This window comes from Lactuca sativa, chromosome 5 (genome assembly GCF_002870075.4).
Source record: "Lactuca sativa cultivar Salinas chromosome 5, Lsat_Salinas_v11, whole genome shotgun sequence".
NCBI classification, from domain to species: Eukaryota; Viridiplantae; Streptophyta; class Magnoliopsida; order Asterales; family Asteraceae; genus Lactuca; species Lactuca sativa.
Window position 1 is genome coordinate 301,860,267 of NC_056627.2, and position 23,396 is coordinate 301,883,662.

The window sequence follows — 23,396 nt, forward strand, 5'->3', positions numbered from 1 at the left end:
ATAATATTGGTTAGTGCTTCTTTCTTTTTTGGACAATGTCCCCATTTTCTGGCAAAATCTAACACCTCATTAACCCCAGAAAAATGATTGAGTGGGAATTCCACACCAGCTAAGCACCATATTTATAGTATCCTTCGCCAGACTATAGGAAGTGAGAATGTGTCTAGTTGATTCCTCTATGTCTGCACATAACCCGCACATTGGGGATGGAACAAGAATGTTCCTCCTAGCCAACGCCTCTGCTGATGGGATCCTGCCCTATTTTGCTTGCCAGATAAACTCACCACCTTTTTTGGAACCAAATTTAGCCACCAAAATTCACCATCGCTGACCGGATGTGATGCTCTGTCGAGTCTACTTTGCAGCTTCGCCACGTTAAAATTCCCATCCACCACAAAGTTTGAACTCCACGTTAAACCACCATCAATCGTATTCATTATCTCCTTCACATCTATATTCAGCCTCCAAAATCCATTCTTAGCTTTGTCAATACTTGACCATACCCCACCCATATTATGTTTTGCAAAACAATACCATGGCCAGTTTGGAAGGTTATGAAAACCACTTATAATTTAGGCCCATAGAGATTGAGGGTATGTTTTGAACTTCCACAACCATTTAGCAAGAAGAGTCTGATTTAGGTTTCTAAGAGAAACCAAACCTGTCCCACCTACATCCTTAGGAGCTTTTAGTTTATCCTATGCAACCTAATGCACAGTTGCCTTTTCCGAGCCACTCCCTCATAAATACTGTCTTTGGATTTTTTTTTTTCAAGCTCTTCAATGATTCCATTGGGGGCTGGAAATAATGAGAAGTAGAAAGTTGGAAGGTTTCCAAGTAAATGTTTCACCAAAGTCACCATCCCACTTAAACTCAATGTCTTAGCCTTCCACACGGAGAGTTTGGAGCGGGTTTTGTCAATTATCGGCTTCCATGCTTTTTTCTTATTCATATTTTCACCGACTAGGACTCCAAGGTAAGTAAATGGAAGAGAAGATAGAGCGCAACCCAATGGTCCGACCCGACTACACACCTCCTCAAATTCAACTCTAACACCAAAGACCCTTGACTTGTTGGAGTTCACCTTTAACCCCGACACAGCATGGAAACACCGAAGTATTCTAGCCAGGTTGGAAACATTTTTCGTTGACCAATCTCCAATAAATAAAGTGTCGTCTGCATAAAATAGATGAGAAAGAGAGATGTTAGTATTTGGAATGGGGATCCCGTCAAATATCCCTTTCTCTCTGGCAGCTTTCATCATAACATTTAAACCCTCCATCATCATTATGAAAAGGAGTTGCCTAATATATCAATCAAATTTCACATATAATTAGAAAATGTAAATTTAAATTTTGAAATGAGTTGCCTAATATATCTACATGACACATGACATAATATTAATGAGGAGTTGTATTAAAGTGACATTTGGCAAAATGAGATTAAAATTATTCATTTATTAGAATATATATATATATATATATATATATATATATATATATATAGAGAGAGAGAGAGAGAGAGAGAGAGAGAGAGAGCTCGGTTCATTTGTTTAAACTAATTATTGTGTTATTGTATGCATAAATGTGGGCCAATCAAAATTAAATAAAAAATTAAATAATTAAATAAATAAATAAGGGTAATATAGTAATTTGTTTTGTAACTACCAAAAATAATCCCTATAATCATGGATCCACTTAAATGATTAGGACTTTTAAACCCGTGTTCCTTTTGATCGGTCAAAGATGGACGAAGGCAAATCAATGAGCGCAGGTCACGGAGACTCAAGAAATCGGGTGCTAGAATCGTTTGGGGGTGCTGTCGATTGGTGGAAGCCGAGGTTGTGTTTCCGGTGGTGGTAATCGAAGAGACAAGATCTTCAGAGTTCTTTGATTAATAGGAACAAAAGAGAAAGGAGAGTGAGGGCAAAGGAGGTCGCCGGTCTTTGGCCGGTTGCGAATGGGAAACGGAGGCTGTGAAGTTCGATGAGAAGAAGAAGCGAAGTGTAGCTCCAATTTATAACAAGTTTTTATTCTTCTTATTTCGACTGTTCGTTTGTCGAATTCTTCAAGTCTGTGATTTGAAACTTCATCTCGATGTATGCACTTTGTCTTCATCCTTTTCCATATCACCAACCCTTATCTAGCCTTGATTTGAAACTTCATCGAACGTTCTAGTTCTATTTGAAGTTTCAAATGGGTAGATACACTAATGAAGCTTGTTTGATTTGGGGTTCTGTATGTTATCATCTCACTTCTCACCATGAAGTTACTAATTGGTTGTTAGATAATATTATTAGTCTTGGTAGCTGCTTTGTTCTCAATTTGGTTTCAATTCAATTTGTGTTTGAACCAGTCAATCTGTAGACCTTTACCTTGAAATTGGTTTTCAAACTCAGTAAGTGATCAAGTATCTTCACTATTCATCAGCAGTGGCTTTGCTTTCATTCACCCAAACTCTTATGCAGACATATCGGCTGTTGAAGTTGTCCCCCTTGACCGAGTCGACCCAGCCCAGGTACAAAAAGGCCTAAATGAGTTCACTCAGAAACTGAGTTCAACCACAACTGACTTGGAGAAAAGAGAAGGAAGAACAATGGTGATGATCTCTTCTTTGATTGGGTATGATTCTTTTGATTGGGTTTTACAAGTTAAATAGATAAAAAAAATCAATTATCTTGATGATCTTATTGTATAGTTGTAAATTTTGATAGATATGGAGTAAATCGTGATCTAAGGGAAAGAAAACATAAACGTGTGGTACAATTCTTGAGATTGACATGAAGAAGATAAAAAGAATCATGAATTCCAATTCTGTTGGAATATAAACTACAATTTGGTTTTGTTTTGACAAAAGTTGATGCTTAAAGAACGGACCGCAAATTTGGAAGTGATTCTAAGCATTCTCAGAGAATATTATTCTTACATGATTTGATTCATGACATTTATTTTCGTTAAATGTATAATTTCATCGATGATCAAGGAAAGAGATATTCTTCTGATAGAATAATCTACAATAGAATGATATTAGTATATGTAATAATATATTCTGCTAGAATATTCAGGTCGAATAATATATATACTTTTATTTGTTATTAGTGAGTATTTCATTGTCATAGACTATTATATAAAGTTTTTACTTTTTTAAGAATGTAATGAAAAATTTGAAGTTGTATCAAAAAATGTGTATTAGTCGGTGTCGGCATCCGCATAGAATATTATTCTAATAGAAATATGTATCCTGAAATTCATAGAGAATATGATTCTAACAGAATAAAATCGGGTTTAATTATAAAAATTACGTTATAATTAAAATTAAAGTAATTTAAAAAATTAGAATTTTAAAATCAAGAGAGTTAATTATCCCAAAAAATATGGAATTTTCCTTTTTTAAATTTATCTCAATTGTCTAAAATACCCTTAGAATGAAATTAAATGGTATTTTTCAGTTATCTTTAATTTAATAATATATATTAATCAATTTCTTAAATTAAGTGAAATGATTGGCCCATATTTATGCATACAATAACACAATAATTCGTTTAAATAGAATAACCTAAGCCTATATATATATATATATATATATATATATATATATATATATATATATATATATATATATATATATATATATATATATATATATATATATGGAAAAGTTCAATAGAGAACATAATTATTGAACCAATTTTTTTTCAAGTTTTAGAGTTTATTCTTTATCAAAAAAAAAACACTGAAAATATCTAAATTCATAACATTACATTGTGAATGTTAAATATATTTTTCGGATTCACCGTGTGAATTTATATTCACATTGTGAATTTGACGAATTTTTTTTTTCTTTCGAATTTAATATCATTGGAGAAAAGATAAAAATTAAAGTTATGAATTTCTGTATTTTTAGTTTTTTTTTTATAAAAAATAAATTCTAAAAGTTGAAAAAAAATTAGTTCATTGGTTATCTGGTTAATTATAGTTCTCTATTGAATTATATATATATATATATATATATATATATATATATATATATATATATATATATATATATATATATATATATATATATATATATATATATATATATATATATAACAATTCAATTGTCCTAAACCTTTAATTATAGTATTGGTGACTTCAGCGTTTACCATGCTTCTTAACTAATTTGTTTAGTTTCATTTGTTTTATTAGTTAAGGATACAATAAGATTATAATCGACTTATTTTCATATTAATAGGTTGAACGTTTCATTTAACATAATTTTTATTTTGTAGTTGTTAATATAACTTTAAAAATACTGTTAGGAAGACAACGTTCTTGTCATTGTTGTCGTACGTTAATAGACTACAAGTCAAATAAAAGTAGTATTTTTTATTGAATAAACAATAATTCTAGTCAATTTTGTGTCTCTTTCATTGTCATATGAGAGAAACATAAGCAATGCTTATCTATTTTAGGGCAACTTTATCAATTTCCCACTCTAAAACAAATATTAATTTTAGAAGAATAAATACATATAAGAAATGTCAAACTTTGATTGGAATCGAAACCAAATTAAAACATATTTTAACATTTCTAAAACTGATTTTTCAGTCGTAATTGAAAATTTAATAAGTTTCCTTTTCTAACAAATATTATATTCAATCATTTTGACTTACGAACCACCTTTGTAGCCAGGTTCAACTAATTGTTAAAGGTTTTCTACAAATTTAGGTTTAAGTAACTTAATACTTAATTAACTTATCTACTTTCTTAATCATAAATATAACGATCACCACTACATCATCATGTTTTTAACCACTTAAATGTCGTATTTTCAAATGGATTTGAATACTCATAAACTCATAATCATGCAACCCGCATCGATCACTATCAAATTCGAATAAAACACAAAGATGCAGCAACTCGAATCGACCGGTTTAAATCAACCATACACATACGACATGTAACATAAATACAAAATATCTCCGAAAACAAAATGCATATGATAGAAAAAGATTTTAGTGGCCCGACAGATTTGAATATTAAAGTTCATTGCCACTTTTAAAAATAGTAACCATTGTTTTCTTTTAGGGTTGGATTTCTTATAACATAATGATTTTCTTGTTTTCCGTTTTAATTAGAAATTTTCGACGTCTTTCTTACCCTTTTGTGTTTGTAGTATAATATACGAGAAACAAACAATAATCATTTAAACAAACTTCTTACAACAATTGTATTCGGTACATATTTGGTAAAAAAAAAAGTTAGTTAGTGTGTTGGTTGAACCCTACAACCAACCAAAGACACATATGCACCTAAGTTGGTTGTGTTTGGTCATGGGGACATGGAGTTAGGCTCATATGGTTACAAACCCATGCTGTGATGTAACCATTGTTGTTGCTTTGCTTCAAACTCCAACAATTATTTTCAAATTAAAAAAAAAAAAAAAAAAAAAAAAAAAAAAAAAAAAAAAAAGTATTTTTGTTATGGCGTATAAGAGTAAATTATTATTGATGTACATTAGCATAATTACGTAAGGCGTAAGGCGTAAGGCGTTTTTTGTATTCTTTGAATATGAATTATCGGATCTATTAAGAAAAGAATATATTTTGTACACTCAAACTTCCCAAGAATTCGAGCCTATCTTTAAAGTGGGGTCGCTAGTGTCAAATTTCTATCAAGAATAGTAAATTACTATAATACGCTTGTCCTCCTTTTAAACTTTTTAGTTACCAATTTGATAACTAACATTTGATAAATCAAATTAAAAAATGACACATCACCAAATTAGTTGTTTATGTTTTTTTAGTTCGTAAAAGTATGAAGTCCTTATCATCTCAAAATTAAATGTCGTAATAGCTGCTTAGTTTCTAAATTGTTAATATTCATTATATTATGGGGATTTTAATATGTTTAATTTTATGTTCCCTAGTGTAATCTCAATATAGATCTTGATAATCTTAAAAACCTTTGAAGTGTCTTTAAATATTTACTTTTGGATTTACAGTTTAATTTATATATTTGACTCATCTGACTATTTATAGTTTATTCTCAGTATTTATTTTACTTCACTCAACAAATTTTGAGAGGTGAATATAAAATTGTAGTAAAAAACGAGCAAACTTATATATATATATATATATATATATATATATATATATATATATATATATATATATATATATATATATATATATATGATTTTTTAAGGCAAACCTAGTAATTTTCTTATAATATGTAGAACATTTTCCATTAAATATTACTTGTTTTTGTTCTAAAATAATTTAAATTACATACTTTCAAATAGAAATTATTATTTAATTCAAGTTTTATTTTAAAATTAAAAGTTTTATGTTTCAAAAAACTATCGAAAGCTGATTTTAAAACATGGCTAGATTCATTCCATATAAAATATATCTAAAAACACTTTTTAGGTATTGTTTGTTTTTTCGAAGGGATAATTTATTAAGTTTGCGGAACACCTCTGCAATCCTCTGTAGCAGAAGAGGTGGAACAAACGGCTGCAGCCTATAATAAAAAGCATGTTTGTTTTTTAATATCTGCAGACTGTTGCAGTAAACTAAAATTTAAATAAACTAATTTTATAAACTGAAAATAATTCTCAACACCAAAATTTTAATAATTCTACTATTAAAATATTAAAAGAATACTAAAAAGAACATGTAAAAAAACAAAAATATAAAGCCTTTTAAAAAAAGGTTTAAAAAATATAAAAGAAACTAACAGTTTTATTCTAAAAAAAACTAATTTTCAAAAACATAAAAAAAACTAATAAAAAAATTAAGATGGTATTGCAAACGATGTCTACGAAATTCGTAAAAAATTACACATGTTAAAAAAGATGTAACTGAAACTAAAAATATTATTAACAGAAATAATAAAAAAAAATTAAAAAAATTAAAGTTTTTTTTTTTAAATCAAGTTAAAATTTTTTATGGAAACTATAAAAATGAATTATATCAAATCCGTAAATAAAAGTTTAAAAAAATCAAAGTTTTTTTTTTTTTAAAAAAAAGCTATACTAAAGTTCTAAAAAAAACAATTGGAAAAAATAAAAGTTGAAGAGGCAAATCAAGTGCTGCGTCACGCAGTACACGCGCAAAGGTTTTGTAGTATGAAGGTTTTCAAAAAAACAAACTGCTGCGAGAGAAAAAATGTTGCGTTATACTGCACCGCACAGAAAAAATGATTTAAAGAGATTTTTTTAAAAAACAAACAGAACCTTGGTTTCGAACTGGTTTAGGTTACTGCAATTACCCAAAAAGCACACATCAAGCTTTCAATTTCAAATATTGCAAAAAAGATAGAGAATCCATGATTAATGTTATCTCCAGACTCCAGACTCCAAATTCCCAATATCCTTTATCCAAACAGTATCTTTGTTTAAATGGACCCACATAAGACACTTGGTAGGCCTTCTAAGCCCGACTTACCTTTCCACAATAACTATTAAGATAGACAACCATATCCATTGTAGTCAGCCTTGCGTGGAAAACCTAATCTTTTTAAAGAAAAAAAAAAAATATATATATATATATATATATATATATATATATATATATATATATATATATATATATATATATATATATATATATAACAGAAAATAAAAATAATAAAAAATAAAAATATTAGAAAGTATAAGAACAGTTCATAAAACAGTGAACCGATCACAACCTTATACTTAAGTCCAAAGTCTATAGGGGGGTCTACATGGTCACCCTTATGGACGTATAAATTTAAATTACTACCAAATTGTCAATGAATAAATGCAAGTTAAAGTTTTGATGTTTGCATAAAAGAAGACCACGATGAATAATTTATAGAAATAATATACAAAATTACAAATTGTTAGTTTATTTCTCCTCAGACTGACATTCGCCAACGTGCGATGGCCATATAATTATATGAAATTTATTTGGGGCTTATGTTTGTATGATTTGAAGCCCAATATAAAGATGAGTTGATGCTTAATGGGCCAATGGCTTTGTTTGTTCCATACGAACAAAGTGACAAATATCAACAATAAAAACCCTTTGGTGCTCTCGATGTTTTAATAAAGTTTATAAGGATTTGGTAAGCAAGAAAAAAAAATTAAGAGACAAGTCAAAGAATATTGGGGTGATTTGTTTCCAGCGTCGTTATTGGTTGAAGAGTGTGGTCTTGTGTTTTGTTTTTGAGAGCTGATTTTTCTACATGTTATTTTTCTTTATCGAAAAATTAATACACGGATATTTATACCCTTCAACCCATTTTAATGTTAATTTATGATACTAAGAAATTAAAGTTTTTGAATTGATCTCAATCTCCAGATTTCTCAACAAACTATCCCCGCCATCATTTTCTTAAAACGAAGTTTTGCCCTCAGTGGAAAGAGGCAATGTTTGGGGGGGGGGGGGGGGGGGGGGGGGGTTCAAACATGAATCCATCATATTTCACCTTATCAAATAAAACAATGGATCGAAAACATAAAGAATCAAATGTTCTTTGAATCTGAGTTTTAAGATGACAATCAAAATCAAACTCATATATTTGCGACAATTAATACCACACCGCATGATACATTTATTTAGTTGACTGATTCTTATTTCCATTATGCATGCATTTAGATAGAGTCCACGTTTTCATTATTTCCCAGTCAAGAGTAGTTGTTTTAGTCCATGTCTTCCATTTCCTGCATATTCCCATTTCCAGCTTAATTTTAGGACCTAGTTGCATATTTAAGTTGCTTGTAATCTATTGTTTTGGGTTACGAATGAAATCAGAAAAATTGTTCCAAAGTTGCTCTCCTTTTCCTGTTATGTTCTTAGGAGATTAGTCATCTCGAAATAGACTTTATCAATTGGTGCTTTCATCATTTGTTCTCATGACTCCCAAGTCAGAACACAGCGGCTCCACCTCCGACAACCCTAAGGTCACCAACTCCGACAACCTAATCGCCGCCTTTCACGCCCACATGCTCCATATCGCTCAAATTACCACCGATACCAATGCCAAACTCGACAAATTGATCCAAATTTTGACCGACCAACATGTTAATCAGCCTCCACTGCCGTCGCCACCACCCCCGCCACACGTCCCGAGTCAAACCCTCCGACCACCGAAAATTCTCCTGCCGACTTTTGATGGTTCCAACCCACTCGATTGGATTTTCCAAGCCGATAATTACTTCACATACTGCACCATTCCACCGCCTCAACCCCTTTCCTTAGTTGTCTTCTACTTTCCCGGTGATGCTCTAAGTTGGTACAAACATCTTGCCAGCAACAACCTTCTTGGCACTTGGCCTGAGTTCACATGCGCACTTGAACTGCGTTTTGGGCCATCTACATATGAAAATCACCAAGCTACCTTGTTTAAGCTTCAACAGACCACCATTGTCTCCGCCTACCAAACCGAGTTTGAAAGAGTCAGTAACCGGGTCATCGGTCTCTCTTCTGTATCCTTGCATAACTGCTTTATCTCCGGTTTACGTCCCGACATTCATTCGGAGATTGCGATCCATAACCCGTAAACACTTCATGCCACTTATGGTCTCGCCAAATTAATTGAAGACAAACTCCATGATAACCTTCTTCCTGCTACTGGTACATCGGACCCACCACCACCGACTTTACCCTTGCTGGTTGCGTCTCCTTCCACTTCTCCACCACTTCCGATCAAGAAATTAAGTCTCACCGAAATGCAACAATGAAGGGCTGAAGGCCTATGTTACAATTGTCCTGCTAAGTATCAACCCGACCACCAGTGCAACTCGCCCAAGTTCCTCCTTCTTCAATCAGATAACGATCCACCATGGCCGTACCTACAGCAGAATGACTTTGGCCTTGAGGACAAGGCCATTTTTAGGGGCGGAGTATTGATACAAACACATTTATTTAGTTAACTGATTCTTATTTCCATTATGCATGCATTTAGATAGAGTCCACGTTTTCATTATTTCCCGTCAAGAGTATTTGTTTTAGTCCATGTCTTCCATTTCCTGCATGTTCCCATTTCCAGCTTAATTTTAGGACCTAGTTGCATATTTAAGTTGCTTGTAATCTATTGTTTTGGGTTACGAATGAAATCAATTCCAAAGTTGCTCCCCTTTTCCTATTATGTTCTTAGGATATTAGTCATCTCGAAATAGACTTTATCACCGCACACCAACGTATTAGAAAGAGAGAGAGAGAGAGAGAGAGAGAGAGAGAGAGATGGTTGGGTGCATAGACATCTTGATTGTATACAAGTCTTGCACTCGATCTACAAGTCATTAACTTGTTCATCATATACATGTTATTTGAAGCTGTTGTGTTGAAGCTCTTTAAATAAACGTTTGTTTTATTGGGCGCCATGTGTATGTACTCGATTAAAGAAGAAGACGAGATGTCAGATTGTTTTGTGGCTTTCTTCCAATCTGGATACTGTTGGCGATAGTTCAACAACATCTAGTCAAATTTGATTTCAATTTTCTGGTACTAAAATACCGAATCGAGAATTAATGACTCCTCATTAGTATGAGTTTCATCAAAGATTTCGAATCGGTATCCAATGAAGATTGCACTTTATAAATGCATCATCCGTGGAAGAAGTAGAGACGAAATCTTTTTTGAGACATGTAATGACTGAAGAGATAGGTTCTACTTCACTTGCCCTTTAGATCAGAAGCATCACTGACTGAAGAAGTTACAACGTCGACTAAGAAAGAAGGAGGAAGTTTTATGTGGTGGTAATCGCGTCGTTTGGAAGCAAATCAGTTTGGATATCTCTCTTCAATATCATAAATTAAAAATAGGTAAATTACACCAATCGTCCATCATGCATATGACAAAACTCATATTTAGTCCCTATTTTCAAATATTAACTCGGGCCATCTGTAGGATCCCAAAATTTAAAGAGATTTGACTTTTAGTTAAATATTAACCAAAAGGGCAAAATGATCATTAAGAAAATTTTTATAGATGAGATAAGATGAGTAATTGTAAGAGAGGAAATGCATTTTGGTCAAAAGGATAAAATGGGTATTTTATGTTTTTTGGGATAATTTTGTGACTTAATAGATTAAGACCCATATTACATTAGTGAGAAATGACTTAACGGAGTTTTAGAAAATATCCCCACCCTTGCGTGGATATAAAGATCATAGAAAATGGGTTAGAAATGAATAAGTTATGCGCATTAGAAGTTGGAAGAAAAAACCGTCCCAAGCTGGAATGAAATCAGCCATGAAGGTTGTTGATTTACAGCCACCACAGCATGACAAGGTCCTTGTCACAACGTGGTGAGGGAAAACGGTGATTCAGAAGGAGTCCTTTATCATAAGTAGTAGGCAATGTACTTTGCACCACATCGTGGTATATGGATATCACGACACGGTGGAGAAAGTAGGATGCTAGGGGAGATTGTTATCACGACTCGGCCATAGGCTGACCAAGACCTAATATCGTGCACAAAGGCGTGGTGGAATTCCCACCATGATGCGGTTATACAATCAGAACACCGGTTTTAAACCTATTAAAGCGTCATTTCGAACCAAAACACCCTATAGTCGGGGAGAGCCGATGGGTGCCAATTTTGAGGCCGAGAAAGAGATTGGATGGGATAGTGATGGAGCCTAAAAAGGGTTTAATATCCTTACACTACTAAGATAATGATTTATCCATCTTCTTAAGCTTTAAGCTTTAATGGTGAATGTGTTAGATTAGTGAGAATACTTGGTTTGATCAACCTATATCTTATATATGATACCACTAAGAGTGTTTAGAAGCTTTAATCAAGCTTTGTGGTTGATTTCCATGGTGAAATCAACATATTGAGAGCTAGGGTTTGAAACCCTAAATAGTAGTAATGATGAATTGATGCATTAGAAATTAGATAGTAATAAATTAGGTAGTATATGATGCTTAATTCATTGTTTGGATTGGATTTAGAAGTAGAAAATGAAAAGATAGAATATTGATCCATAAGTGACCATTTTGACATAAGAATGTCATTAAGCTCTAAATAGGTTAATATAAGTTTTAAGTAAATTGAAATGTTTTATGAATAGGACTTGAGCAAGAAGATGGGTCAAGATGCATCAAGTGAAGATTGGGGGGCAAATGGAAGTTAGTCTTCACTAACTAAAAAGGTGAGTTATAGCTCCCACTCTCTCATTTAAATTTGATTATATGTTTATAATCATTGTATGTATGTATATATGTTTATGAGTATTTATGGATTTTATAGAAAACAAAACATGTAATATACGGAAAAACAATTAACAATTAATAGGGTACATGCATCCTATAAAGGGTCTATGTCATACACCTTGAAAGCAACATACCATGAACAACTAAACCTAACATAACCCTAACTAATTTTGAAAACTACTATGTTTTGGGTTACATACCTTTTGATTTGTTATTATAAACAAATCACATCAATCCTTGTAGTTGTTGAACTTGGAAAGCTTAGCACCAAAGAGATGATGCCTCTAATGGTTTGTACCCAAACCCTAGCAACAAGAACACAAGGGGATGGAAGAGAGGGGAGTAGAAATTTGGTTCTTCTAATTATGTAGGAGTGGAAATAGTTATGAGCCCAAGGGGTCCTATTTATAGTTGATAGGATAACCCTGGAAACCCTAATTTGGAATAAAATAATAATATACTTAATCTAGGTAGTTATCCAGATTCTTTATATCAAGGAGGCTTCCAGAATGCCCCATAAGAGCACTCCAAAACCATCCATAAGGGAAGGTTCTGGAACCCTTCCCTTTTCAACTTTGAACATTGTTAGCTACAGTCCTTACACCTTAATTAATTCTAATTAATTCCAATTAATGTTGATCAATTCTAAATTAATAATTCTAATTTTCAATTAATATATTAATCATATAATATATTTAAAAAATCATTTATTTCAAATTCCAATTAATTTATTATTCATAGAATAAACTAACAAATTATCCTCTTTCTTCAAATGTAATCCTTCTTAGTTGCTAGTTATGAGGGCAACCCAAAAAGGAATTTGCTTCTAATTCAAGATATACAAATTTAGTTATTGGATTAGACACCCTAATCCAAAAATATCCCACTCGGATAAGTCTATAACTACAATTCCAAGTATAGACCTTAAAGTGAACAACAAAGTGTGCTTTCCTAAGCCACTGCCAAACTCTTATTCAAATCAGTTGTCGGCCCTAAGATAAGTGATCAGATATTCCTTTGTTCTTCAAGATATCATATGGACATGAGACATGGATCATAATCAATCTCATTGTCCAAGATTATGTTTCTCGATTTCCCGATTAGTAAACACTTTATTGGACTTCAATTGAATAGATCAATTAGTCCTGGCTGGGCCCAACACTTATAATGTTAAGTTACTGATGCACTTACTCACCAAATCATATATGATACTATGTTTTATAACATCAAGTTACTGTTGCGTTTACGTAACACCAATACACAACCGAATTATAAATTTTAACTTATGTATCTCTGTTTGAAGAATAGTAGATATTATTATCTTAGAAGTAACAAGATGTAACACCCATTTTAGGTATGATTCAATTCATTATAATTTTTAAGTCTTCCTTCTTGGGTGGCCACGGTGTGGTGTAGCTTCACCATGGCATGGTGTTATTTTCATGAAACATGGGATTTAATGACTCGCCACGGTGTGGCAACTGATTTAGGAGAAAACCCTAATCCTTGTGCTCTGGGCCCAATTTCAAGGACATTATGGCTAGGGTTTCATGATCATTCAACCTCCATCACCCTATCAAGACAAGAAACCCTAACCCTAGCCTCCATTGCATTTGTGAACTCATTTTGGTATTTGTAATGACCTTTGAAGGAGAAAGAAGCATTTGGTTTGGAGAAACACCTTGCAAGCTTCATCTTTATCTTCTAGCATATCTTATGGACCTTGGTGAGTGTCCAAGTATAACACCCAGTTTCTAGACCGGATTGACTTTGGGCTTTGAGGAGTCAAGGCATGATTTTTGGATAGAAATCTAAGGCTCACGACATGACTATGGAGAGGTCACGACATGAGTAGTAATAAAATAAAAGTTTGGATTTAAATTGAGCTCACAGCATGAGTAATAGTGGCTCCCGACGTAAGATGCGTTGCAACCCAACCCCATGATATTTTAGGGTTTCTTTCATATTTAAACGCCATAAACTTCATTTTAGGGTTCCTAAAGTCTCCTTCATCCTTAAGATCAGTAAAACCTTAAACCTAGCCTCTCATTGTGACTAGGATTGCCAAATCCTTTAATAGTTTGAATGGAGACACGTGACTTTAATCGTGCCTTCCATTCCCGGTGGTCAGTGTTTCATTAAGCAACCCTAACCCTAAATCGTTATACCATCAACTGCCACCATCAATGTAGCACCTTCAGCCGCCGCCCCTGTCGTGACCGAGCACCACCCTCCGCCAACAACCACCTCGCCGCCGAAAATGCTACCCTAATGCCGGAGACGTCGTGGTAGTCGAATGAACCACCGAGACCGAGTGTTGAATCTTTGATTTGTCGTTGTGCTGGGTGTGAGCGAATGGGAAGCTGCCGATAAGTCTAAATGTCACCCATCTTCTTTCTTCTTCTTCGTTTTTATTGGTTGAACATCGTGGGACGTCACCGCTGCTGCCGGTGGCCTTATGGCTGTCGTTTTCTGTCCATTCCGGTAATGGCAGCCACCATGAGGTGGCTGAATACAAGTATGAGCAAGTATATAGGCTGTTCTCAGCGTATGTGGTATTATATGCGAGTAATTAACCAGAAAATCCACCACCAACACTTTTGGAAATGGTGGTTGCCACCGCCTGCCGCTGTGAGCCACCGTCGACCACCACTGCCCGAGGTGGCAGTGGGTGGTGCCTGGCCTAGTGGAGCCCTAATGGACCTAAACACTTAATCTTGGACTGGGCTACTTTGTGATTGGGTTAGAAAACCTTAATTTTGGGTTTGTTAGTTTGGATTTTACCGGGACCCGCGGTTGGACTTTTAGATTGATATTGTGAATTATGTCCGACTTCATTGTGTGAATGACCTAGTGGAGTAATGGACTTAATGGGTTAAGTAAGATACACTTAACCCTAATTGTCCTTTAATGTGAAAACCCTGATTTTACTTGGGCCTTAAGTTGGGCCTTTTTGTTGGGCTTTGGTGATTGGGCTATTGATGGGCCATCCGAGAACAATCATGTGGACTAGAATATGTAGATGGGCTTTAGGGTAAGGCCCATATGAGGGTTTGGGCCCAATTTGAAAAATTGGACCATTGTTGGGCTATTAGTGGACCTTTGCGGACCCATTTGGTATTGGGACTCGGTGGGCCCAATGGGCTTGGGTTATTTATGGGACTAGTTGGTGGACCATATTTAGACCTAATATGTGAAGGTTCGATCTTAGATCATAATGGGGTTAATTGTGGGTTTGGCTCAGTGTTAGAGGCCGAAGTACAGCAGCAACATTTATAGGATCTGTCTGCCATCCGAGGTGAGTCTTCTCATTATACTTACCTGTGTGGTAATTTATGTGTGACCGGAGGGTCTTATTCGTGTTATTGACCGGAGGGTCTTAATACGTTATTGACCGGAGGGTCTTAGTACATTATTGACTGAAGGGTCTTAATTGTTTATAATGTGATATGTGTTATCGTGCATACTGTCTTTGTGACTTACGCTGTTATATTATTTTGTGTATATGTTGATCCTATGTGCTTATATTGAGTTATGTAATATTTGTCTTTATGGTGTATGCTATATTATTCTGATTGAGTTTGGACCGGAGGGTCCCACCCGAGTTGTGAGATCGTAGGGTCTTCACTGAGGTGGAACCAGAGGGTTCTCACTGAGACACATGACCGGAGGGTCCAACCCAAGCTGTGAGAACCGGAGGGTTCTCACTGGGACGCATGACCGGAGGGTCCTTATCGAGATATAGCCATGAGAGGCTAATTATTTGTGTGTGGTATTTTGGGGAACTCACTAAGCTTCGTGCTTACCGTGTTATGTGTTATGTGTTTCAGGTACTTCTCAAGATCACGAGAAGGCTCCGATTTGATTGTACACACGAGATGGAGTTGTGTTTCGAGGATCCTGGATTTTATTCAAATAATTATGAACACACGTTGTTGATAAATGATATATTGAGATTTAGTGAAAAGTGTTGATGTCATTTATGTGATTTTAAAAATGAAAAATCCGTGCGAAAATTTACGGTGTTACACAACTCTAGTACGCATCCTTAGAATTTGCACCAAGAATCCAAAACATTACCACTAAATAAGCTTTTTCCTATTCTTTAACTACACTTTCATTCCAACAAGTTTATATATATTTATAAACCCTGATTTATTTCTTCCTTTTAAATCCTTTCTTTTTCTTCCTTTTAAATCCTTTCTATAGAAGTACACCAAACTCTAAAATTATTTGTACCGGTAAGTTTACATCTTATAACGGTAGTAATAAAATTATGACTAGTATGACTATAACAAGTCTCACTAATTTAAAGATTACCAAACTCCTTAGTGACAAAAGATGAAGATGTTATGTCACCAATTTTTATTGAAATATGAATAAACCAACCACATATACATAACCTTTTACCAACTAATAAGAAAAGGACCAAAGGCAATTCAAAATAATGACCAGACAATCCAAATATACCAAACCAAAACAAAGATTGACAATTCAATTTAAAAATCATGTTTATAGGCAAAGGGATTTCCAAATCCTAGTAAATTTAGAAACCACTTGCTACAATCAAACAAGGTATTAAGTACTTATAAAGGAATCCCAATGTATTCACCCAATTAGATAAGTGAATGAAACTTAAAGAGATCAGGATAACAAAAATCTTACCACAAGGTTACAACAAACAACACAACTAACATGAGCCGAACACAAACCCTAGACTAGGATTTTTGAAAAAAACTTATTCACACCGATTCCAACCACCAACATCGTAATGATAAGAATGAGATTTGAGAATTAGAAAGAAGAACCAGAAACCCTAAAACATTATGAATAATAAACCCAAAACTAATTAACAAAACTTAGAAAATCGATCAACCATATTAAGGTTACAATTAATACAACAAAAATGAGCATAAGAGAGAGGAGAATCTTCGTCAAAGAAAAGAAATTAAAGAATATTAAGGTCGTTCGTTAAAGTATAAAAACCTTGGATTTCATACCATGATTTTTAAACAAAAACCTTATTTATAAAACTTAACAAGGTTTAATACAAACATATTCAAGTATCTTTTTTTAAGTATCTATTTGATAGAAATACGTTCAATCATTTGAGAATAAATGAAAAGTTTGATTAACAACAAACAATTACTCATAGTAAAAAAAACAGATCACAACATTCGAGCAAAATTAGATCACCGTGCTCATATACGTCAAAGAATGAGAGAAACGATTGTAGAGTGACGATTGTATACAAATTGTTTCAACTACTTAACAAAATAACCCAACTAGCAATGATATAATAAGAATAATTGATATCCTATCCTTAATCTTCTAACAACCTTCTAACAAAGTCCATACAATTCACACCATATCGATTCGTGTGACCTTTTACTCCCTTTACTCCCTTCTACCACCCTTAAACTTTAACATAAATACTTTATACCCTTGCAAAAAACCGACTTCTACCACCCTTAAACTTTAACATAAATACTTTATACCCTTGCAAAAAACGACTTAATAAAGGTAATTAATTTTGAAGTAGGATTAGTAAATAGAAAAATTTACATATTTCAATAGATCCTTGATTGTGTGCTCTCATATAATGTTTTGGTCCTTTTGGACGATAAGTCATGAGCAGGGCCGGTCCATTGGTTTTTCATGCCTGGACGGAGATGTTTAATTATGCCTATTTATTTGTATCAATCCTATATAATTTTAAGTTTATAAAAAACAAATTTTAAGAAGTTAAATTTAAGTCATATACAATAGTCCACAAATATGATTATTGGACAGAACATTTAGTATTATGTTAGTATAAGTTAAGAGTCCCCTTTTTATAGTTCTAAGCCTAGAACCATTCCTCAATACTTTACCAGATGTCCATATGATTATGGATCTTCAAACACAACAATCTCATTTATTTAAGAAACTTAAATAAAAATAATAACTATGTATTTCATGTATTTGTATCAAAAAGAAATTCTCCTAAATGTTTAACAATCAACAATTTTGTCTTATGCTACTAATAAACCGCAAAAACAACAATCAAGTTTCTAAAATGGAAGCCCAAACAAAAGCGAAGTATATCTTAGTGCATGTATACATCAAATTACTGAACTTGAAAAAAGAAAATCAAAAATCAACACTTGCCATAACTTGGAGAAATGTTGATTAAATCTTATTTCATGTTTCAAGTACAAATTGAACATTAACACAACTTTTACTAGTTTCAAGTACAAACGAACATTAACACAACTTTTACTAGTTTCTAGACTTCACATACATAAATTCTTTCATTCTTACGATATGCCAATTCTAGACTTCACATACATATATGAGTGGAGAAATAAAGGAACCAAGAGAAATCGACATTAATCCAAACAAAAGAAATAAATCTAGGCGGTTGTTATCAACATAAATTCGATTGCAGAAGAGAAATCGAGTTCAATAAAAGAAATCAAGTTGAAATCGACATTGATCCGAACAAAAGAAATAAATCCTCCAAAATTAGTGATGACTTTCCTTCAATCCTTATAGATAGAGAATAAGAGGTTGAAGATTGAAAAGTCGACTTCGAGTCTTCGACTCTAGATTGTTCCGATCAAGGCAGCCGAACGAAAAAAAAAAAAAAAAACGAATTAGAGAAAGATCGAGTATAAAAGAAGAAAAGTGTGCGTTTTTTTAGCAGCACTTCCTATGCGACTAGAGGTTATACCTTGTCTCCATGTCTCCTCGACTTCTACCTATCTCTTCGTCTTTAGTTGCCGCCTTCACTTTTCAAGTTTTCATCCTTTTTGTTCGCGCTTCCCTTAATCCTACATAGCTGGACTGGATTTCTATTATGGATCTAAAAGTTTGGCCCAAACAAAATAAACCCATAACAGCTTACTAAAATTTGTTGCCCTCCTATGCATTGATGCCCTGGGCTGTGGCTCAGCTCGCCCAGCCCTTGGGCCGGCCCTGGTCATGAGTCATGACATAGCGGGTTAGACTTAACAAATGCAACATGTCATTAGCCAAGATAACAAGATATCTTTAGTTGTATTTACTTATGAGAGCATGGTTTATGGTTGTGTTAAGTTTTCTTTTAGCATTTGATGGCCAAATGTTGTGATGTCTTATTTGTTTTTTATGATCATCTAATCTCTTGACTATTCACGATGATAATAACGAAAATACTCATCAGCAAGATGGTAATGATGTTCATTTGGTATATAAACATATAAATTAGAGTTAGACTCATGTGCAAATCTTATACTTTAATCTACTTTGAAACTAATACTTAAAAAAGATAATAATAACAAACAATAACACCACTCTACCAAGGATCAATGTTCAGCTTCTCCGCGTACTAAATTCATACTCAAATGATCAAATTTTCATGTTACAGGAGATTTTTAGGGTTTATGTTATCTTGGTTTATTTGAGTAAGACAAAATTTGGGGTTTCATTTATAGCATATCGTGGATAAAATTTGTTGATACCCCACCCACACAGACGCAATCGAATCACAAACACAATTATTCCATCCGAAAGTTTGTCAATTTCATGCATTACCAAATACCCAAACGAGCAATCACTTCGATTCATTCTCGTTGCTAGCCAATGCCAGGATCCATTCAAGTTTCAGGTACTTATCTTCCTATATTCACCTCTAATTTTATGATATCTTCAAGTACTATACTTTTCATGGTCCTTCAATTTCATAGTTCTGGACTTCAAGGAGCTTCCATCTTCGTCAAATTCGGTAAAGGGTATGCGATCTGTTCATCGCCTCTATTCATGAGAACCTCGAAACCATTTGAACTAGTTATTGATCCAATTTATCATGTAGTTGCATTGGGGAAAGTCGAGCATGAAGCTGGGGAGAAAGAGACTTTCTCTTTGTAAGATTCCGAACTCTAAACTTAATTATTGTCCTTGTTTATAAACACTGATTCGACATATTGATTTTAGCACAGTCCATTAACGAATCTGCGCGACAATTTGATCATCTCAATTCAGGATTCCGAGGGAAATCAAATATCACATTCAGGTTTATCATAAAACTCCCGAATTCATCTCACATTGTGGACGATTTGGTTAATTTGATTCTAATCAAGGATCAATTTGATATTTGGCTTAGGTATTCGAACCATGTCTATAATTGAAAAGGGTACCTGGGATGACTTGTTTCCCATTGAAGGAGGTGGACTTATACATATGAAGTTGCAGTTCATTCTTAATGATGAGGAGCGTAATAGGATTCGTTCAGTGGTACTCTCTTTATTTTTTTTCTTTCACCATTATTTCATTCCATGATGTATATAGCCATATAAGAGTGTTTGGATGTGTTGTTAATGTTAATCAATTTCAAGTTTTTGGAAGTTATGTTTATCCTTTTACTTGTAGAGAGAAGCTGCAATGAAGAAGAAGCAAGCTGAGATTCTTAATAGCAGGCTAAGAAAGACAGAAAGTGCCAAATCTCTTACATCATTGTTGCAAAGACATGAGGTCTCAGGTTTGATCTTGCATTATCTAAAGAAACATTTAGGCCTTGTTTCTTTTTCTTCTTTCTCATTAAGTAAAACATAGAATGAATGAGGACAAATTTATAAAAAGTCATATAGGCTACTAGATTAAGTCAACTTATGTCCCTATTAAATCCATTTGTCAATTCCCTCTTACACTGGAATTTTCTGAAAGGTTTTGTCTAGATGTTTTGAGGGATACGTCTTCTCAATATTTTCAAAGAAGCAGTTCTAATAATGATGCTGCAAAAGCTCGTAGCTTGAACCTTCTTGATGATATTTCCTTGAAGGCTGCAGAATCTAGCCATGTGATAAAAGAAGAATCTTTTCAGAAGCAATCATTCACAGTTAAGTGTTATATAAAAGTCTTGAGTATGATAGAATCATGAAAGAAATGAAATGGTTCTTTTTCTTTCTATTGGAATGAAAAAAGTCAAAGTCAAAATCAAAACCTTTTCTTTTGTTTTAGGATCCTACAGATAAAAAGGAAGAGACTTCATTTCCTCCTACAATCAAAACTCAGGCTTCACAAACAGACTTGATTAAGAATACTGAAGCAGAAAAAACAGATTTATCAGGTGACAAGTTATATGAGCAGAATCTTGAAGAAAAAATCACAAGTGACATAAACATAACAAACAAAGAGACCACATCTACTCCTTCATTACAAGAAACTGAAGTGAATACAATAAAAGCCAATGAGATTCAACCTTCATTACAAGAATCAGTAGAAGACACCAACATTCATGCATCTGAATCAAAACCATCAAATGATGAAAAGTTAGATAAGCAGAATCTTGAAGAGAAGATCAAAAAGAGCAAACTCTCTACATCATCACAAGAAACTGAAGTAAATACAATCAAGAACAATGAGAAAAGATTGCAAGAAACATCTTCTCAAGATATAACCTCATCAAGATCAATTATTGCCAAAAAGATCAAATCTTTTTCACCTAAGGTAGAAGGTGAACAAGATAAGATAACTCCACGCAATATAAAGAAGATGATTAGTGTATTTGAAAGCAGTATATCTCAGGTTTGTATACCCATCTTTAAAATTATGTTATTGAATTGCACAATGAATTAAATCCCTAAAAAGACACACGATAAACACACTAAAGCAAAAGGGATTTTATCATTATATTTAAAATTATGTTATTGAAGTGTACAATGAATTAAATCCCTAAAAAGACACACGATAAACACACTAAAGCAAAAGGGATTTTATCATTATATTTAAAATTATGTTATTGAAATGTAGTGTGAATTGATTTCAGGATCGAACACCTCTAAAGCCTTTGAGTATGAAATCATACAAACTTGGAACTTTACGTGTTAAAGATAATGATCAAAAGTTGGAAACATCGAGTTCAACAAGGCTTAGAAATTCTTTTAGCATGAGTGATTTACAAAAAAACATTAATGTAACAAAAGAAGAGCAAGATGGTTTTGAAAACTTTGTAACACCAAGTGAAACAAATGATTCAAATAATGAAGAGAAGTTTTCTCTCATGGAAACAAACACAAAGAAGCTTCCGGAAACATGTGAAGAAGATGCAACGGTTTCGGGAAGAAAGCCTCTTGATAATGAGAAGAGCATTGAGCATATTGAAAATGAGAGTGTTAATGGTGGAATGAGTTCAAATGATAATCATGAGGACTTTGAACATGATATTGATTGCAAGATTGAAGAAAAAGATCATCAAGAAAAGATTGTTGCTTCTAATTCTATACCCGAAATTGTTGTGAAAGTAAGTGACTTTATCTCTATAGCTCTTGTTGTATCTTTTTCTTGATTTTGTGTCTACTTAAAATGTAAATTTCAGGGTGAAGTGCAATGTGGAAATGATGAGAATGTGAAACAAGGTGAAGAAATTGTTCATATTTTGGGAAACTCAAGTCCGAAAAGTGTAGATGAAGAAGCTTCTAATGGATCGGTTAAACAGGTTAAAGTTTTTCTTTTTGATCATATAATCTTTTTTAAAGAATTTCAAGATTCTAAATCTTGAATTTATTTTTAGGTAATAAAAATAGCAATTGTGGTAGGATTTGGAGTACTTGTTTTCTTCCTTCGACAAAGGGAGCATCGGTATGTTTAAAATTATTTTATATAAATAATCAATATAATTGATGAGATTAAATTTTATTAAACTAATATTATACTTTTTTTTTTACCAATATGACTTGTTAGAGATAAACAATGTATAATTTTCGACAGAAAAGGCAAGAAAAAGGAAAATTATCGTGCATTGAAGAATCAAGTGTTCATGAATAAACGTGGATCAATTGAAGAACAAAGAGTGAAATTTGGTGTGATGAAGATGTCTTAGCTTGGAATTTATAAATGTGTTGCATAAGTCATGGACTAGGAGTTGGTTTATGTTCAATAGCTTATAATGTATGTAAATTTACTTTTGATGCTATTTTGAATTGTTTTGTAATGTTGGATCTTTTACTTCGAGTTTTTATATGAAGTAATAATATTGTTTACTTAGCTTTCACATGATTATTGGAGTTGTTTTGACCTTAGTGCAAAATCAGTAAATTATTTTTATATAAAAATAAGAGTAAATTATACGAATGGTCCCTATGGTTTGGGGTAATTTACACGTTTGGTCTCTAACTTATTTTTTTAACTCGGAAGGTTTCTACTGTTTGTTATTGCTACACGCTTGGTCCCTATTGTTTGTTTTTGTTACGCTTTTGGTTCCTAT

At 33.2% G+C, this 23,396-nt stretch overlaps 2 protein-coding genes across 4 annotated transcripts; one reads left to right on the forward strand and one right to left on the reverse strand.

Moving 5' to 3' along the window:
• Window positions 1–688: 688 nt before the first annotated feature.
• LOC111892585 (uncharacterized) lies at window positions 689–1,282 on the reverse strand. The gene has a single exon (XM_023888638.1). The coding sequence runs from the start codon at window positions 1,280–1,282 to the stop codon at window positions 689–691; it is 594 nt and encodes a 197-aa protein (XP_023744406.1).
• Window positions 1,283–19,493: 18,211 nt separating this feature from the next.
• On the forward strand, window positions 19,494–23,188 carry LOC111892508 (uncharacterized). 3 transcript variants are annotated; one of them, XM_023888552.3, is made up of 12 exons: window positions 19,494–19,802; window positions 19,882–19,926; window positions 20,007–20,058; window positions 20,129–20,207; window positions 20,298–20,428; window positions 20,564–20,672; window positions 20,869–21,029; window positions 21,152–21,718; window positions 21,960–22,433; window positions 22,509–22,628; window positions 22,704–22,771; window positions 22,874–23,188. In XM_023888552.3, the coding sequence occupies exons 5-12, from the start codon at window positions 20,309–20,311 to the stop codon at window positions 23,010–23,012; spliced, it is 1,758 nt and encodes a 585-aa protein (XP_023744320.1). In that variant the 5' UTR covers window positions 19,494–19,802; window positions 19,882–19,926; window positions 20,007–20,058; window positions 20,129–20,207; window positions 20,298–20,308; the 3' UTR covers window positions 23,013–23,188. The 3 variants fall into 3 exon arrangements, with proteins under 3 accessions (XP_023744320.1, XP_023744318.1, XP_023744319.1); XM_023888550.3 differs by having other exon boundaries at window positions 20,134–20,207; XM_023888551.3 differs by having other exon boundaries at window positions 19,496–19,802; window positions 20,134–20,207; window positions 22,901–23,188.
• The last annotated feature ends 208 nt before the right edge of the window (window positions 23,189–23,396 follow it).

Excerpts from the sequence above, each read along its gene's own strand:
- LOC111892585 (XM_023888638.1), bottom strand. The coding sequence starts at position 1,282 with ATGGAGGGTTTAAATGTTATGATGAAAGCTGCCAGAGAGAAAGGGATA.
- LOC111892508 (XM_023888550.3), top strand. The coding sequence starts at position 19,778 with ATGCCAGGATCCATTCAAGTTTCAG. Across the intron at positions 20,208-20,297 it reads AAATCAAATATCACATTCAG|GTATTCGAACCATGTCTATA; the intron begins GTTTATCATAAA and ends TATTTGGCTTAG. Across the intron at positions 20,673-20,868 it reads GCAAAGACATGAGGTCTCAG|ATGTTTTGAGGGATACGTCT; the intron begins GTTTGATCTTGC and ends GGTTTTGTCTAG.